General features: G+C 40.1%; 1 protein-coding gene across 3 annotated transcripts in view; it reads left to right on the forward strand.

Annotated features, from left to right (window-relative positions):
- The window catches only part of CRHR2 (corticotropin releasing hormone receptor 2), a 156,663-nt gene that overhangs the window by 130,832 nt on the left and 8,891 nt on the right, over positions 1–16,940 (forward strand). For 2 of the 3 annotated variants that reach the window (XM_050708918.1, XM_035554373.2), the window contains 3 exons: positions 6,800–6,885; positions 9,955–10,090; positions 11,849–11,890. In XM_050708918.1, the coding sequence (XP_050564875.1) occupies positions 6,800–6,885; positions 9,955–10,090; positions 11,849–11,890 (264 nt within the window). The remainder of the gene's footprint in view (positions 1–6,799; positions 6,886–9,954; positions 10,091–11,848; positions 11,891–16,940) is intronic. The other variant, XM_050708919.1, reaches the window with a different exon arrangement.

Raw genomic sequence — 16,940 nt, forward strand, 5'->3', positions numbered from 1 at the left:
AAGAGGCATTAATAAACTGGCAGCCTATTCATTTGAGGTCAGGATGACGGTATATAATGCTCCAGCTAAGATGACTGTTCTAATACCAATTTGGGTTACTTGATCCTGGGGTGGATTTTACCACATAGCATAAAAGTGCTGGTTTATCTATCAATTCATAAGTCTAAGTAGATTAATATTTACATTTTCTGGGAGTAAAGAGGAGGAGCAAACATTCTCAGAACCACAAAAGTACAAACTTACTGTGTAGCTTAAAATAGGAAGCCCAGCAGAAATGAGCAAAATAAACTCTAGTTGTCAATTAAACTCTCAAGAAAGCATAAATATTTCTCATATAAGCTCTTGAGTTTAACAAAAATTGCAAATACTCAGAGTTCCCTCTTTTGTTCTTCTTGGAATATTTTGGCTATTTCATCTCATTAAGGGAGACAAATTTCCTCTCAGATGGAGTTTGGCTTTTATGACTGAAAATGTTTATGACCAAAATCTTTCACTGAAAAGTTTGTTTTAGTTCAAAAGGGCTTCTGGGTTTGAATATTCAGATTAAAACGGATCTCTTCTGAAACAGGTGGTCCAAGTGCTTTTTGGATCATTGACTTATAAAGCCATTCTGAAGCTTTGACTTTTCATCCCAATTTGGAAAAGGAAACAATAAACCTCCAAAGCCCTGGCAAGTAAAGAAAGCTACTTCTTTCCCAGCTGTAGTTGGAGAGGGTCTTATTCCAGAAATAAGGATATTCTTGATACGTCATAAATAACAGTAGGAGAATAAGAAATAAGTTGTTTTATGCTATCTTCAAGACCTGTCCTTTGGACTAATTTTATCTATGAATGCATATCAAGAGGGAAATCCTTAGTTATCTTTTCCATTATGAAGCAGCAAATGTGTTGTATAAACAGAAATTAATAAAAATGTCAAGTCAGATTAAAGATAAATAAAAAGGATGTACTGCCTGTCAACATTACTTCTCTTAAATACCCATTCATCAGCCTTCATTTATGGAACTGATGTTTTGTTAGAGCTGCCCAATTCTGCGAGAAATTAATTTGTTGACACAGAGCTCCAATAATAACAAGACCGTCCTTAACAAATAATAGTGTGCTTTTCTAGATACAATAAGAGTTGTTGGTTTTTTTGTTGTTTTTTTTTTTTTTTCTAGAAAAACTCATTTCACGATGGTAAGATCTTTCTTCCTTTGTAATGTTACTATATATATGTAGGCTACATATATATGGAATAAACACCTGTGTCTTGTTCTACTTTGCTTGTAAATCAGAATCATTCTGGTAGTCATTAGAAATGTGGGGATCTGCTTCAGCTTTTGCAAGCTATGTGCAGCAGCCTCTTTCCTGTTTGATTATGTCTCTGTCCAGAGTGAACTCAAGCTATGAATTAAGCTTATCCCTGTGAGTTGTGGTATCAGAACTGATGCAGAAAAATGGGCAATAAAATCCATCTGATCCTGTGTTGAAAATTTATCTTCAGATTAGACCTTTTTGAGTGCTACTAATAGGTGCAAATGAGCCAAATGTCTTTCTGAAATGAAGGAATGTAGCTTTAAAAGAAATCATTAAAATTGAACACACTGAAGTGTGTTTCTAGTAGGCAAAACCAGGGGAAAAAATAAAAAAAGAAAGAAAGAAAGAAAGAAAGAAAGAAAGAAAGAAAGAAAGAAAGAAAGAAAGAAAGTATTTAATTGTTACCACATTTGTATCTTTTGCCCTGCAATTCCTTGTTTGCTAAAGTCTGCCTTTGAGATGTTGTCCTGTTCCGAGTCTTAAAGATCTCCCAGAGAAACACAAATGGAGTCAAAAGGGAAACCTTGATGCTGGCATCTCAAAACATTTTAGACCCTCAGTAGACACAGCCACATTCGTTCAGTCAAAACTCCGGTGGGGTACCCCTGGATGATTTGAAATAGCACTTCAGATGGAAGACTGTGTGGGCAACTGGCTCAAGTGTAAGCACTATTTATCCCAAAACACTTGTTGAAAAGTGCCTTTTTCTCCCCCAACAAATATAAATGGAGTTTCAGATAAACAGCTGTCTAGTAATAATCTGAACTGAGGTGGGGCAAATCTGACTCAGTTCCTTATGCTTGTACTCTTCTTATCCTCACTGTGATGGAATCACTTTGTAGGCATGATCAAGTCACTTTACTTCCTTCATTAGCTAATCTGGAATTGGGAAGAATTAGTTATCCTTTTTTCCTGAAGAAGCATGTGGGAAGAAACAAGTAACGGGAGCTTTGTGCATGAGACAAAAGCTGCCTTAATGTCTTCTCCTGATGCAGTGCCAGCTGTGGAAAGTGTAGCCCTGTGAGAAAGCAAAAGCCAAGCCTTGAACGACCTGTACACATCGTTTTTAAAGCCAGAAGGAGATCTGAATGATGTTTGTAACCTTACTTTATGCATAGAACAGACCATAGGGTTCTCCTGACTTGATCCTCTTTGCCTCCCAGCCATCATCTCTCAGACTGAGATACACAGATATAGGTGACTCATCTTTCTAGTACCTTCCAGCCAGCCCGGGATGCTCCCTTCCCTCACCCAATGACTCCACCCCATCCCAGTTAACAAACCCTTCCAAAAAAAAAAAAAAAAAAGGGATTCTAGTTTGCAGGGAAAGACAGATCAAATACTCATGTTATTTCCCCCACACCCTCCTTCTCTTGTACCAGGTCTCTCTCTGCTTTCCAGGCAAATTTCTTTTCAGGTTTTCCTCTCTCATCGGCTGAGCACCCTGTTAAAGTGAGGTACTCCCTGCCATAGGGTATTGCAAAGATGAAACTAAGAAGTAATCGTATTAATCAGACTCAGGTCAGACTTGTTCAGGGAAGAAAAGCTCATTGAGACATGGAGATAATTCTCTAATGCCTGCCTGAAAAATTTCAGAATTGCCTGTTCCTGAAAGCTAGGACAGCACTTGGGCAATGTCATTGAATGTTTGACTTCTCACCCTCTCTTTACACATCAGGGTATGCAGGGTTATCAGATGATGGGGCCTCAGGTCTGACATTTATCCTTAGGTGACTGCCAGGGCTTTGAAAGGCATTTTAGAGTTTGTTTATTAAATGTTAGCAAAGTGTAATTGTGTGAATAAATGTCAGGTCTGGAGTTAGAACCAGACTTTATATTGGGACCCTCCCTAATAATCCAGGGGAATTTGGATCCAGGTTCACTATTTATACAGCAGCCCTTTATGAAAATCAGAGTAGGAAACAAAATTCCCAAGTTTGAGTCTCTTTCTGCGTTTAGGTAAGGTGGAATTTGGGGTCAGTGTTTCTGAAACCATGGGTGAGCAGTGGGACAGATTGTCTGTAAATAACAGTTACTACTGTCGCACCGAAGTGACAGATGGATTAAGGTAACCAACCATTAGACAGTCTTCTTTGGTCCCTTCATGCTTTTCCAAAAATCGGTGTGACTTCATATTCACGGCTGTTCCATTGGGGAACACTCAGGCTATCAAGATAGGATGTATTTCACCTAACTCGGAGGAGAGATCCTTTCACCTAAACTTGGGTGCTTAGTACCTTTAGAGATGCTCTGTCAGCCTCATGTGGGTCTGGCAGGGAAGGTATAGATCCTCTAGAAAGTTCTTGCCCTTCTAAAGTAGTAGGATACAGCATGGCACCAAAAGTGGCACCAAAAGTGACCCTCAGTGCCTGTTTTTAGGCAACTAAAGGTAGCCCTCTAATACAGCCCTATAATATATACAGTCCCAGCAGGTTTGTCTGTGCAAGTCCCATGAAGAGGAGCTTCAAAGCGGGGAGAGGCATCTCATACAAAAGTAAACACCCCAAATAGACAGCAGGAACTATATTGTTAAAGCAGCTATTTGTCTCCATTGGTTATTAAAGGAGCTGTTGGTAACTAGCTTAGGGCTATAGGCTACTCACTTTTATTGCAGTCATGAGACCTAAAGCATCCTCTCCATCATTTGAAAGTTTCCATAACAAAGGAGAATTGGGGGAAAAAAAGAAGGAAGGAAAACATTAGTACAACAATGAGATGTTTGCCAAATCACGTACCTTGCTGACAAGTGCAAGACCACAAACAGTTAGGGTGACAGTCACTCTGAAATGCAGACCTCAGGCTTACTGAGTATGTCTGCAGGTGGATTTTAGTTTCTGACTTCAGACCCTCAAGATTAAATACTTTGGCCCAAGTGACTAAGGACACGCAGTATATTCCAGGCCAGAACCGGGAAGAGAATTCAGGGTGAGTGACCAATGCCCCTGTCCTGGCCTCAGTGTTTCTCTCTCCCAGTAAGTGTTATAGGTTTAAAGTCCCTAGCAGGCTTTCCTCTGACACCTGGGCAGCCAGTTAAAAGTAAGCACTAACGCATCTGCCTTCTTTTTGCTGTTACAGACAGATTTGGTCACTTATCAGCTCTGTCACATGAACCAGTGCCACCTGTAGCGCCTAGCTATGCAAGAACCTCGATCAGTGCTATGGTCTGTGCTGGGGTAGCTGAGTTCTCTCCCTCCTGTGGCATCCACTGGGATGCTCAGCTCTTGGTGGCACCTAGCACACAGTGAGCATCAACTGAGGCGGTCAGAATTAATGCTGCCAACCAGATAAACAAGCCAACTGTCACCAGGGATCAGTGTGTGCAAATAAACATGAAAATCTAGGTGAGAAATGTCATCATTTTCTTTCAGCAACCCTTGGATGGGGGAGCTCATGGAAAAGAGTGAGAATAGCAAATACATTTATATAGAATAAGAGTATCTCTGCTGAAGTAACTCCCAAACTTTTCAGCTAGTAATTCTCCTTCTGGACTGATGAATCACTTCTGCAATTTAATTTCAAAGAAGATAAAAGTCCCTGTTTTTTCTGATGCAGCCTGTGGCAATTTGAATTTCCAGTTCTCTGCTGTCACATCAAACTAGAACTCCTGAAACTTGAAATGCTTTCTCCAGTCCAGTTCATCATGTTAATCCCATGTGATTAGTCCTGCTTATATTTGGAACTTGCCCATGCCTAATAGTCTATAATTCCATCTGGCACCTTCCATTGTGATTGCAAAAACAGCAAGTTTTGGATCAGTGCCTTTTTGGCAACCTTGATGGAAGTAACCCAAACCTGACTCTGAGCTGACAAAGAACGTCAAGATTTGGTGGTTTAATTTCAGAGGCAAAAGTCTTCTTTCTGTGGGTGAAGGACACCCCCGCCTACCTGCCCTTCAGTAGGTTCTCTCGAAACAATTCCCTTTGTGTTACCAGGGAATGGTGCAGTCACTAATGTGAAGAATTTAAGATTCACGTCAAACCAGTGGTTTGAAGCAGTTGTCTCTGATGAATAAAGCGAGAACCGTTTGACTTCATGCTCTTAAATACGACAAAGACAATTCCAGCAAGAGCAAGTATACAAGCTGCATGCACCGTTTTATTTATTTCTTAGGCTCCCTATGGCCCTGCTCTGCTAAGAAAAACATTTCAAAAGATGTCACATAACTCTTAGAGAAGTATTTTGGTATCTCACGTAAGAAGCATTTAATGTACAAGATTCCCAACACTGCCAGTCTCCCAGTGTCTATTCGAGTGCTTATTGCACCATTTGTTATAAATAACATTACAATAACCACGGGGAATGATGTGATGGATGCCAAGATACCATAATCATTGAAACACACCACATTTCATTGGGGGAAAAAAAGAGCATATTCTGAGAACACCTTTGTGTTAGCAGGTCTGCTGCAGTGTTCAGCTGGAAGGCAGTCACAGAGTTGTTCCATTCACGGACCACAAAATGCCAGGAGCCCTGGGACCCTGGAAATGAGAGATAAATATGTTGATAAATGTCTTCTCACAAGCTTAGGTTGTGACCTCAGCAGCCTTGAGATAACAGTTCGGCAGTTCTGACAGAGTACATCGTCAACAACCTTGAGATAGATCCGTGTATTGCAAGCTACCCTTCTTTGTGGTGAAAGCAACACAAAACTTGCTCCTAGGTGCCAAATCCCTCTGCTGATCACAGTCCACAAGTCACAATCTTCTTTTCAGATTTTTTTTTCTCTTTCTTTCCTGTTTACACTGAAAGGAAACTTGTCTGAGAAACTCTCTAGCATATGCAACAACAGCAATTAGAGCAAATCTCAATTCTCAGCATTGAGATGGTAACAGAAATAATAATTACCCTGCTCAGCAGATTAAAAATAGAAGTGGTAAATCTGTCATTTCAGCTTTAATGACAGTGAAAAAAAAATATGCATTTTTCAGGAATGATTTATCTGCTCTATTTTAAACATCTCTTGTAGAGTGCAATGAGTGGACTCCACTGAATCTGAAGGGAGTCCAGTGTGACTAGGTTACATTCAGATCTCTGCAATGCAGTCTTGCACCATGGGTCCTGGGAGCCCCACCTAACCTAAAGGTGGTTTCAGATGTGTTCTGTGTCAGCACAGCACAGAGCTGCCAATACTCTGCACAGCGAGCCTTGGGTGAGCCGAGCCAGAGCCAGAAGCAAAGATCCAAATAAATCCCACCCTTAGCTCCTTTTGGCACCCAGGAAAGAGTAAAAGGGTGTAAAAATAAGGTTACTTGCTGGGACCGTTAGTTTCGTTCTACATTTTAATTTCTGTTTTGAAAGGATTACTAGCTGTTGGATATTTGGTTGCATAATCTCATATTTCTGGTAAACTTCTGAGTTGGTTGCAATCAGTGATAAAGCCGAGAGGCTGTTTTTGATCAGATTGGAACTGCAAAATGTGCCTTTTAAGGTGTATCTCATCCTTTAAGCCTCTGTTTGACTTACTGGTCTTATTTTTTCCTCTCTCTTCCTTCTTTTCCAGATAAATTTTGTATTCCTATTTAACATAGTTAGGATTTTAATGACAAAGCTGAGAGCTTCAACCACTTCAGAGACAATACAATACAGGTAAGTCAGCTGGTGCTTCTTGCTGTTCATGGTATTTGCAAAGAACTGCCTTGCCTGTCCTGTCCTTTTCCCGTCTTTGTCTTTCCAGGTGCCACTATGATTTAGAGGGTGTCCTTCTTTCCACTTGAGCTCCTATAGTTAGTCCACAGTATTTATTTTTGCAGGCTCTCTTTAAAGTGTGCCTCCATTCTTTCTGTCCACTCCATTTTGATGTCTAAACAATGGAAACTGCCAGGGCGTGCAGGTACAGAGACAGCTGTGCACTGCCATGGCCCCAGCTCTTTACCTCCATCAGGCTTGCATTTACCCAAATGCACGTGTGAAATTTCCCCTTTTCAATGAAATCCAAACTGTCAGTGAGGATAGGAATTTTATCAATTTCTATATGTGCACAAGCATGTGCATTATATGATATAAATGTCATAACTCCTCTCACTGAGGAATAGACCATTCATTAAGCTAATATGGTGCATCAGTGCTTCTCTGTCTCATTTTCTAGCTCTGTAGATGCAGAACAATATCAAGACTTCCCAGTAAGTCATGTGTATGTGCATATTAAGATCCATGTTCATACTAAGATCCTACCAGAGTCAGGAGTTAAAGAACAGAGCCTGGGCCAAAGCACTCATACCACATCTGTAATCAATAGCAGTATTATTACTGATGATTACTGTGCACATACAGGCATTTAAAGTAGAGTTTAATGATATTTGTAAACTGAAGGTTATGGGAGAAAAGGTGTTCATGCCTCTTCAGCTGGTACCAGCATTAGCGTAACCACTCAGTGGGTTGCATCAGGGAACTAATCCTCAACAAATCGTTACCTATTTAGGAGGTGCCTTTTAATTTATTTTATTTATTTATTTATTTAATGTAATTTTATTTGTATATATATATATATATATATGTTTTTATATTTTACTTATGAGGCAGATCAGTTTCATGAGCTGGGTGACTGTACAACCTCACAAACACAAGTGTGGTAGAAAGGAAAAGACAGGAATGTTTAGCCCAGGGCAGCAGAAGGAAGGTGGCCTTCTGGCAGCCTTGTGGACTTAGATCAGACCCAAACAGTCCTAAAAAAAAAATGTTAGAGATCAGGAGATGCTGAGTGCCTTTTCTGTCTTACTATTTGCAGTGTCCTACAACATGAGCCAGTGTTTTGGAGCATTTATGGACAGACAGGTCCTCACTCTGAGAAATGGCTCAGTTTTTGTGGGGTAATATTGGTCACAATCCTGTAAATCATTTCTAGATAAAATCTCAGTGTATCAAGCTGAGGCTTGAATCCTGATGTCTTAAAATCATCCTGCTCTTGACTTTGGAGGCAGTTTTCCTGCAGTAATGGGGTTTGTTCTTTTACCTGGTTCCTTCCTTTTACTCCTGTCTGTGGCTTGGGCACAAATGTGAAGTTAATGCAATGGTCTGATTTTCTTGTCCAGATTCTTCTCTGCACAATTCATAAGAAATTAAGAGGAAAAAAATTACCCCTTTTCATGCTCAAACCTCATGCTATAAAACTAAAACTAGCATGAAAAAAATACAACCAACAATTCAAATCTCATTACATTTTACTCCCTACTGCAGTTGGCGGGGATTAGAGATATTAGATTCTGAGGCAATCTAAAGTAACTGCCTTCCTCCTTGAACAGATGATGGTGATCTTATCTTCCCTACAAGCTCTGTGAGGGAATCTTCTTTTTTTTTTTTCACAGCCTAAATAGAAACCCTTACAATTCCAGGAAAGCCTGGGGCAAGGCTTGCTGCTCTAAAGCTGAGTACTCCAAACATTTGTTAAGCAAGTATTAAATAATGTGGCAGCCAGTTTGTTAAAACTGTCACTGTCTCCTGACACTGACAGTGCTTTTGTGCCTACCTACCTACCTGTCTTTACCCACCTTTTACAACCTTATTATGGAAATTTATAGAGACTTAGCAAAATTGCAGTCTTATGTCTTTGTAAAGTATCTAGCACAATGAGGTGTTGTTTTGCTTCTGGCATCCCAAGACACTATTACAACCCCAATAATAAAGATTAGCCCCTGATAATTCCGTTAATAACTACTTATGCTTCATTGGGCGCCATCTGCTTGTTTATTATTTGTAAGACAGCCCAAAACCATTGCGTTGGGGATACAGATATTGCAGGGAGCATGAGCATTTACACTCCAGACAGAATCAAAAGGTGGGCATAGGGCAGGTCTCACCCGCACAGCAGTCCTGCCCCAGTGCAGGATTTACTACCTTGTTATCCTGAGGTGTAAGAAATCACTCCTGCAAAGAATCTCAAACCTTCAGCCTAATGCAAGCCCTGGAGATAAGATAGAAACTCTCCAGAGGAAGAAGAGACAGAAACAGAAGGATGTAAAAAAGGTTTCTACCTCTCCCCTGGAGTTCAGGGTATGGGAACAAACAGCAGGATGCAAAGGTAAAGGCTTTCCCAGAACACTTTTCTTCGAGTGGTCAGACACTGGTCAGAAACTTATTTCACAAACCCACCCGTGGTGTCACAACTCAAAGTGGAGGCTGACATTCTTTCCCTGCCCCCCCGGCTAAACTCTCTCCAGCCTTTTGGCCATGGGGTCAAGCTCGAATGCTTGAATTGTCTGGCCATTGTGCAAATAGAGGCTTTTACTGCTGTCCTTAGAGAATGCCCTAGCAGCATGCCCTGAGAGATGGAGGCACCTACAGGGAGCACTTGTACTCCCTAACTCCAAGCACCTGTGTTAAGACACTAGACAGAATTTTACATGTGAATTTTGCTCTGAAAGCGGTTCCCTCCTCCAGTGACTGTACATATTGGACAGCCCTGAGCAGCTATGTGTTAGGAAATCCTTGTTTCTTCTTGGCTAGTCCCTGTTCAAGATGTGCCTCCTTAGATGAACTATCTAAGGAGGCACCTAAGTTCCTTCTCCAGCTAATGTAGGTACTTCTCATCCCTCTGAATTGCTCAGACTTGTGCCCTCTCTCCACTTAGGGAGCGATTTGTTTGGGGGTATCATTCTACAGCTGTTCAGGTAACACAGTTCTATCCTCTGCTCACTTGTGTTTTCTCTTTCCTCCCCACAGGAAAGCAGTCAAGGCAACTTTAGTTCTTCTGCCTCTGCTAGGCATCACATATATGCTTTTCTTCGTCAACCCTGGTGAAGATGACATTTCCCAGATTGTCTTCATCTATTTCAATTCCTTTCTGCAATCTTTTCAGGTAGGAGAGCAATTTTATAGCTGGTATTGGCTACTGCTAAAAGGATCCTCAGTGCTTTTCAGCCATGAAGCATATGGCAGTGAAGTCCATGATACAAACAATATAAAGAAAAGAGCTCAGCTTTGTTATTTATGCTTACTTAATAGATATATTCAGCATGTCTTATGAAGTGGAGGACTCTTCTCAGGTGTATACCAGAGGGATTTACCTCCCTTATCAGCACTATGTTTAGTCTACAGCTACAGGTCTTTACCTAAGCTCCATCTAAAGTCAGGGGACAGATGATGTTTCATCCCATCAGTAACTGTGAGAGAGGATGATGAATCATGCTCCCAAGCTACCTCTCTCTCTTCACAAAGCGAGCTGAGATTTAGAATAGATGTTCCTAAAGCAAAGGGAAACAAATCCTACCTGTTGGGTTTACTTGATTAAGACATTAACTATGTCCTAAATGCTACCCAGCCTCTCACCCTAGTGCTCCTGCAGTTCTGTGTATACTCATCAGTCATCAGACCATACGAACTCTTTGAGCACTTGTACCCTATTTCCTCTTTCCACTAAATTTTACAGGAGTTCTTCCAGTTGTAAAAGGCAGTGGAAGGTGAGTAATTGTCCGAGCTTTCTGGATTTGGGAAAAAAAAAAAAAAAGTGACTGAAATAATTGAATTACATTTGGTCATTTACTTCTGCTTAGGTGTGTTATATAGTTTTACCTCTGCTTAAAGACCCTCCTGGTCTGGAGTGGAATTGTGTTTGATATTAGTGTTTTACCTTTGATATCTGCAGGAGCAAATGCTTTGATACCCAGTTTATCAATGTAAATACAAGACACACATTCTGTCAAGCCAAATCTAAGACTGTGTAATACAACAGTTTTGGGCTTTCGATTACCGTATTACTGATTGCATGTTTAGCTTTGAAGCACAGAGCATCCTACCAGAAATTGAAATTGAAAATTGAAAAAGAAAAAATGACAGTTTTAATCAATGAACAGAGAGGAACTTTAGCTCTTACCAGTGAAGCAATCCACATTTTTCATTCCCTAAAATTAATTGTATTGCTCAAGGTCTCCAAAAATGAGGCACTGCTTATTTTATTGTTAGTGTTACGAAGTGTTACGAAGTGTTAGTGTTACGAAGACATATGTAAGAAAGGAAGGATGATGAATCTCTGCTTTATGATGACAATAATTACAGTCCGTTGCTGAAAGCAGAATGGATGGGACTCTGCTCACAGGTTTAAACATGAAAGCATCATCGTGTTGTCGTCTGAATTTCCATTACGGTCATTGCAATCTTTGCAGTCATTAGAGAGGTATAGTCACTGCTGTCAATAGATTCCACAGTGCACTTCAGCTCAGTTGAACGTAAGCAACCTGATGAAACACAAGAGCATCTAAGGTCATTTGACACCCCCCTGTGGTGTCTGAGACATATGCATAGAACTGGCAGGCATGACACAGGACCTGTGCCTTTTGGGGAGGCAACTGGAAGCTGTAGAAAGGCTTTAGCACAACTGAATTGGCAATCCGCTCTATCAGTGGAAGAGCTGTCTAGATTCTAGCTCTTATGTATTAACAGTGAGCTGCAAGACAACTGGTATCTTGTCATGAAACTGTAGGGTAAAGATTTTGTCTGGCTGGAAATGGATGTCAACAAGGTTGTGTTTATACTCAGGATGATACTAGGGTAAAGCTAGTCCCCAGTTCTGCATGTGAAAATACTTACCTAATAACTGACTGCTTTCTATTCTTTCCAGGGTTTCTTTGTGTCAGTATTTTACTGCTTCTTGAATGGTGAGGTAAGTAGTGTCTTCTGCTGTCAGCGTGATTAATTCTCGGGAGGTGGAACCTGCCTGAGTGCCTGATTGTAGAACATGAGATGTTTTTACACGGGGTCATAGTCCCATCAGTTTGTTCTTCTAAGTTTCTGTTAATGTGCATCTGAACTTCCCAGCCCTCTTTGTGGGTGTCCTGTGTTCACAAAACTTTATCCCATTCAGCTCCAACTGAGAGGGCAGAGCAGAAGAGGAGTATTCTCAGACTGTATTTTTTTCCACATTTTGAGAAAACCTTCTTTGAGGTTTCTCATTAATTCTCAATATGATTTCTGGGCATACATAAGCCTTGCTTCTCATCTGGGCTCTCATTAAGGTTATGCTACAGGTGACCCATTTTTGTAATGGTATTGCCATGCTGAGTTGAGTGAGTTAGTTTTTCTGTGTGGGTATCTCTGTCTGAGTGATCAATACCTGTTGTAAATAATCAGGAACAGGGTTGGTGTACTCCTTTTGAATTAGTTTTGGGGGTCTGATACTCATGTAAGAAATGTCTCACTAATACTTCTTTGTGTTTGATCTACACCCCAAAGTGTGAGAGATTTATTTTTTTTTCCCTGCTTACACTGCCAGTGTCTAATTTATCTGCATTATGCATGTCATTTTTTTCCAGTTAAAGTTTGTGCCTCTGCAGGAAGGAATCTAATGTCTTAGTTATTGCTGCTGAATCAGTATATATTTTATATGTGCTGCTTTTAGTTTCATTGTGAGCTCCCTGTGTGGCACTATGAGAAGGAATAGGCATGTCTTCTCACCTTTCTACACCTCAGCTAATGAGGCACCAGCATTTTGGTGGTTTTGTTGTTGTTGTCTTTGGTTTTGTTGTTGTTGCTTTTTGCTTTTCTTCATTTCATGCCTTCCTCATATTAACTCAACTCTGAGGTGATGTTAACAAGAAGCAACACTGCTTTCCCAGGTTAGGCACATGCTATTTTTATAAACAGCCAGCAGAGTGTCCTCGGCTCTCTTTATAACCTTCCTCCAATGAATTATGACCACTCCATTTGCTTCTTAATAAGTAGGTGAAGTCTTCCCCCAGAAGTACTGACTCCTTAACTGTGGGACAACAGTTACCTGAAAACCTTGCTATGTATCTGAGTTGTTTTGTGATCACACATTTTTATTTTTTTTTAATGTGAGCCATTTTGCTGCGCAATCTGATGAAGTTGAAGGAACCAGAAGACTCATATATCAACAGTCAGAACTTTGTATTAGCCCAGCGCACTTCTATTTCGTGGACTTAAACTAGGGCCAGGTCATACCAGGCTTTCACTCTTCTGGCTGCTCTTTCAGCTGTCCTGAAGTGGAAGAAATATCTCCTTCTTCACTACTGCAGTCTGAAGTTCTCCATCCATGGCCATGAATCCACTTCCCATTTAGTAGCTTACTATATAACTAGTTCAGGCCAGTCAATACAATCTCCTTCTCATCAGGTTAGCCTACATCTCTATTTGCTCACCTGAACAACTCTAGACATTACTGACAGTATGGACTAGCTCTCTGCTGATTCTGTTGCTTGCCTAGACACTCAGCTCACATGTAGACACCTACAAACAGCTAAATTTGTGAGCTAAATCTTCCCTGCACTCATATGTTTACATAATGTATAACTTGTACTTGACTGACTAAACCATGGCAAGTCCCTAAGTAATTCTTTGAGATATAACATAAGACTAAGTCCCCCAGATATTGCAGCATTTTCTCTTTGAAAAGGGACTTTGGATTCATCTTATGGTATTGTGGGCATGTTTTTGAAGTATCATAAAGGTTTTAAAGGGTAAAATTTCCTGCTCTGTTCTAGCTTCAGCTATGAAAAGCTTAGAAACAAGTAGAAAATTCAATGGATTTTCAAAGCCTTCTGAGTTTCTAATGATGTTGCCCAGAAAAAAAATGTATCTTATAGTAAACCATTGTAAAAGCTCTCCCTTGTGATACCGTCTGTCCTCTCCAGATCTCCACACTCTCATAAAGCATTTTAAAACACCTTATGTTTCCCACATCACATTCCAAAGGCCACATCACACTGCAAAAGCTTGCAATAATGCTGTGTCTTGCCTCCTTGTGAAGTGAAAGACCTGTACAGGCTACATTGCCAGATGAAGGCGTATATATATATGGCCTTGGTGGTTAGCATAGCAGAAGTGTTTTTCCTTATCATTAAATTCCATATCTAAGCAGTGAAAGCTATATTCATTTATTGCTCAGTTAGATGTGCAGTACATTAAGTGTTCCTCAAATATGTACTATGAAAAAGCCTGTATTTCTCAGTCCATGTGAACAGCATCGCATTGGAAAAGAAGTACCAAAATATCATTTGCATTCTCCTGACATCAGTTGCTTTCAGGGAGTCATCCCAGCTAGGAGTGGTGATGAAGGAAATGCCACTCAATCTCCTACCATTGTAAGTAAAATCCACAGCAGATTTAGCTCATTTAATAGTTAATTGCATCATCTGATAAGATTGTAGTGTAACAAAGACTTTTTTTTTTTGAGAAGTGAATCTGCATAAATGTCCATATGGAATAGTTATTGCAGAACTTCCATAAATTTCCTCTTCGTAGAACAGCCTGAAATCTTTATAAATATCACTGAAGCCTTGATGAATTATCATCTCTTTAGTCAGCCTGGTATTCCTGTCTGTGTGATAGATGAGCTGATGATTTGCTGTCTCAGAAGTTTATAAATACATCAGGTTCTCCAGCTATGACAGACTTGGGTGCTTTAAATGCATGCAATAGTCTTTAGCAGGTTATTTAGCCCGCACAGTGCCAGGCCTGCTCTTAATTATGACAAAAAAAAAAAAAAGATAGAAAATTAATTAATTTAAAGTTTAAATAATGCTGTGATCTCAGCTGCATCTCCACCATTTCATATTTGATACAGATGCCACTAGGTTCTTGTAAACTCCTAATGACTGTCTGTAGTAGAGCCAATGACTGTTGGCTGAAGAGCTCACACAGTATGGATCACAGATGACAGTTATCAAAGTTTCAGCTTTTTGTCAATATTCTACCTGTTAAGTTTGGCAAAAGAAACAGAAAAGAGTTTTTGCTGTGTAACATCTTGTAGTCTCCCTTTATTTAAACAAACGTGGACTTATGACTTAGAGCAGAAATTTGTTGCTTCTCTTCCTATGAGCAATTTTGCACCTGATCAGAGGAATTAAATTTCCTTCAATTCCAAAACAAATTTCAGACAGATATAGCAGGAGCTTTGTTGGCTGAAGTGAGAATTAAGCTGATGGGCCAGGTGTTGAGAGAGTGTGTATCATTCAAGCTCCCTTTCCGGAGATATGACTTTTCAGATATTGAATAAAAATCTTTCCAAGCTGATACATTATACACAAGCTATTCCAGTGAACCAAGGGAGAAGAAGCAGTTTAGATACAGAATTGACATTCTTAGGGTGTGTTTTTTTTTTGCTTCTGAAAAGTTCTGAAGCTGTTGTGAACAAACTGCGTGTGTCATGGATGGGCATGAGAGGCCACTGGCACTTGACTCATATTAAGCAGCTCTAGAGACCTTATGGAAAAAAGTTGCCCTTGTTGGATGCATAGAACATCTACTAAACCTAGAGGGCAAAAATATGCAAATTTCATTTAATCTGAAGCATCTCTGCACTTCCAAGAAAGTTGAGATCAAGCTGTTTTGAGAATCCCAGATGTTATGAAAAATGAGAATGAAAAAAGATGCATGCATTTTTGTTACATAACACTTTAAAAGTATGAATGTTGGTTGGGGGGGAGGGTGGGCTAATGACTGCAAAAATCAAAATGTTCTTCAAAAATTTCTCCATCGATTCACAAATCACAAGATTGAATTTAATTTCACATAACATGGGATTTAAAAAATGAAAAGTTTAAGATGGAGTTCTCTTGAAACAAGAATAGATGTTGGCATGGAACTGTGCTGAACAGAATATACTTTCACAGAACTCCTATTGGACATTTTTTCCTAGAATCATAGAATTGTTTGGGCTAGAAGGGACCCTTAAAGATCATCCAGTGCCACCCCCTGCCATGGGCAGGGAACCCTCCCGCCAACCCAGGCTGTCCCCAGCCCCATCCAGCCTGGCCTTGGGCACTGCCAGGGATGGGGCAGCCACAGCTCCTCTGGGCAGCCTGGCACAGGGCCTCACCATGCTCTGAGTAAATAGTTTTATTTTTCACTACAGATCACTAAAAAATCTTTAAGATATTTGAGTTGATGAAAATTATTCTACCTAGATCAGTTTGATTGTAACAACATAATAATCTATAAGCAGTGATATGCTTTCGTGGTATTTCATCTTTATGTAAGTATGGATGACAGAATAGATTTATAAAAAAACTAAATCATCTCTTCAGCCTCTGTAGTGCAAGCTGATGAATTCCACCCCGTAACTGCACTTGATAGTATGTGTTTAATTAAAATGCTTGCCTTTCAAAAGGTTTCTTGGTGTGGGATTCATCTCACATGGTACATGATTTTTCTGACAATGATCTTGAGAAATGAATGTTGGAAGAAAACATTATCTATCAAGGTCACTGCCAGATCCGAAACTTAATAAAGGCTCAGTGAAGGTTATAGTCCTTAGGCATATGTAGAATATTCCTGAAATTCCTTTATTTGTGTGATATGAAATCTAGGATAAATATTCATTATAATTTCATTACCAAAAGAGACTCCCTGTTATTAAGCTTAACAACTGATCAATGAAGATAGGGAAAAAGTGCACTTATTGCATTTCGTATTCCAAGTGTATCTTCCTGTATGGTTGTTTTAGCTGTGGTCTTATATCTGCTGTTGGTTGGAGTCTGGAGGGGAGGAGGTGAGATCTCAGATGCTGCATACCCCAGAAAAGGAAATAAAATATTTCTGGTCAGCCACTGGTGACCCTTCAGAGGAATGAGAACTTCACTGGTAGGCCTGGCTCCAGTCCTGTTACCTCAGCAAAGGCATGATGGAAACAAGAGGATAAAGGGGGAAAGGATCCCTGCCCCCAGAGAATACCTCTTCTTGCTCTCAGGTGCTTT

Source organism: Cygnus atratus, chromosome 2, assembly GCF_013377495.2.
Source record: "Cygnus atratus isolate AKBS03 ecotype Queensland, Australia chromosome 2, CAtr_DNAZoo_HiC_assembly, whole genome shotgun sequence".
Taxonomy (NCBI): domain Eukaryota; kingdom Metazoa; phylum Chordata; class Aves; order Anseriformes; family Anatidae; genus Cygnus; species Cygnus atratus.